Here is a 2,312-nt window from a genome sequence, read left to right on the forward strand (position 1 = left end):
TTGCTTCGTCATCATCTCCATGAGAGCCCCAAGTCTCAATATTTAACAGTTAAAAGTCCTTTTCAACTCTGGAAGAGTTTAAAGGATCAATTTGACCATCAAAAGACTATAATCTTACCACGTGCAAGATATGAGTGTATACAATTGCGACAGCAAGATTTCAAAACGATTGCTGAATATAATTCTGAAATGTTTCAAATTGTACCAAAGTTGAGGTTATGTGGAGAAGATGTGACGGATGAAAAAATATTGGAAAAAACATTTTCTACTTTTAATGCATCCAACCTTGTACTCTAGCAGCAGTACAGGGAACGTGGGTTTAAAACCTATTCAGAGTTGATTGCATGCTTGTTGCAGAAGAAAATAATCAGCTTTTGTTGAATAACCATCACACCCGACCCACTGGTTCCAAGCCACTTCCTAAAATTTCAGCGGTATTGCCTGAAGCAAATGCTACTTCTTCACGAAAGGCGCGTGGTCGTTACCATGGCTCACCACGGGACCATTCTTATGGTCGTGGTCGCAGTAACGATCGTGGTAATACATGGATTAATCTCAATATTCAGAAAAACAATGGGAACAAGGCAAAGAATCAACAAGAGAAAACTACAAATGAAGATCTTTGCTACAGATGTCGGATGTCTGGGCATTGGTCTTGTACTTGTCGTACGGCACAACATCTGGTCAAATTATACCAGGCTTCTGTAATAGCGAAGGGTAAAGAAGTTGAGACTAATCTTGTTGAGGCTGGAATCTCAGACAATACCCACATGGATGCGTCAGATTTTTTTCAATTTTTTGAAAATGATAACAAAAATCTCGCAGAGCTGCCCTTACAGTTTGGTGAAATTATTGAGGATTTCGACATGCTTTTAGATTTATCCCAAATGTTATTAGTATGTTTTCAGTATTTAGTTATGTTTACTTTTATTTGTAGGGTATTTCTTTTTATCTAGTAATGCTTTTATATTTTATGAATGAAGTTTTTCTTTTACTTATTATATGTCTATTTCATTTATATAGAATGGATCAAGCCATTACAAATCTCAATGACAAGGAACATTGTCTTGTTGATAGTGCCACTACGCATACAATTTTGAGAAACAAGAAATTTTTCTCAAGTTTGTTAATGATAAGAACAAATGTGAGTACTATTTCAGGAGTTAGTAATCTTATTGAAAGCTCCGGAAGAGCTACTATCTTGTTACCTGAAGGAACAAGATTACATATCAATAATGCCTTATATTCTAGTAAATCACAAAGGAACTTATTGAGTTTCAAGGATATTCGACAAAATGGTTTTCATATTGAAACCATGAATGAAAATGGTATTGAATATCTGTACCTTACAACATATAAAACTGGCCAGAAGCAAGTTTTAGAAAGAATGAGAACATATACTTCCGGCTTATATGGCACATTGATAAACTCTGTTGAAACACATAGTATCACTAACCCGAAGTTAGTTGATCAAAGTATTTTTACTTTGTGGCATGATAGACTTAGCCACCCAGGTAAAACAATGATGTATAGGATCAATGAAAATTCACGTGGACACCCACTAGGACCTGAAGTTCCTTGTTAAAAGTGATTTTATATGTTCGGCTTGTTCTCTTGGAAAATTAATTACAAAGCCATCTATGACAAAAGTGAATGTAGAATCTCCTATGTTTCTTGAACGAATTCAAGGAGACATATGCGGGCCAATAACACCGTCATGTGGGCCATTTAAATACTTTATGGTGTTGATTGACGCATCAACACGTTGGTCACATATAAGCTTGTTGTCAACACGAAATGTTGCTTTTGCAAGACTGTTAGCCCAAATTATTAAATTGAGGGCTCATTTTCCTGATTATCCTATTAAAAGGATACGGCTAGATAATGCGGGAGAATTTACTTCTAAATCCTTCAATAATTATTGTCAATCAATTGGGATAGTTGTAGAGCATCCAGTTGCTCATGTACATACTCAAAACGGCCTGGCAGAGTCGTTAATTAAGCGGTTACAATTAATGGCTAGACCCTTATTGATGAGGTCAAAATTGCCTTCATCGGCATGGGGGCATGCAATTTTGCATGCAACGGCTCTAATTCATCTTAGACCTACCGCTTACCATAAATTTCCTCCATTACAATTGGTGTCCAGAAGAGAACCAAATATATCTCATTTAAAGGTTTTTGGTTGTACGGTGTATGTCCCGATACCCCCTCCTCAACGAACTAAAATGGGGCCACAATGGAGACTGGGAATTTACGTTGGTTTTGAGTCTCCCTCAATTATTAAGTACCTTGAACCAATGACCGGTGAT

The 2,312-nt window shown here is 36.6% G+C and overlaps 1 protein-coding gene across 1 annotated transcript; it reads left to right on the top strand.

Annotated features, from left to right (window-relative positions):
• Window positions 1-344: 344 nt before the first annotated feature.
• On the top strand, window positions 345-896 carry LOC105180352 (the record flags this gene model as incomplete). Its single annotated transcript, XM_011104010.1, has 1 exon — window positions 345-896. A coding segment is annotated over exon 1 (552 nt), but the record flags the coding sequence as incomplete, so codon positions are not given.
• Between the last annotated feature and the right edge of the window lie 1,416 nt (window positions 897-2,312).

Source organism: Sesamum indicum, unplaced genomic scaffold (genome assembly GCF_000512975.1).
Source record: "Sesamum indicum cultivar Zhongzhi No. 13 unplaced genomic scaffold, S_indicum_v1.0 scaffold00975, whole genome shotgun sequence".
Lineage (NCBI taxonomy): Eukaryota > Viridiplantae > Streptophyta > Magnoliopsida > Lamiales > Pedaliaceae > Sesamum > Sesamum indicum.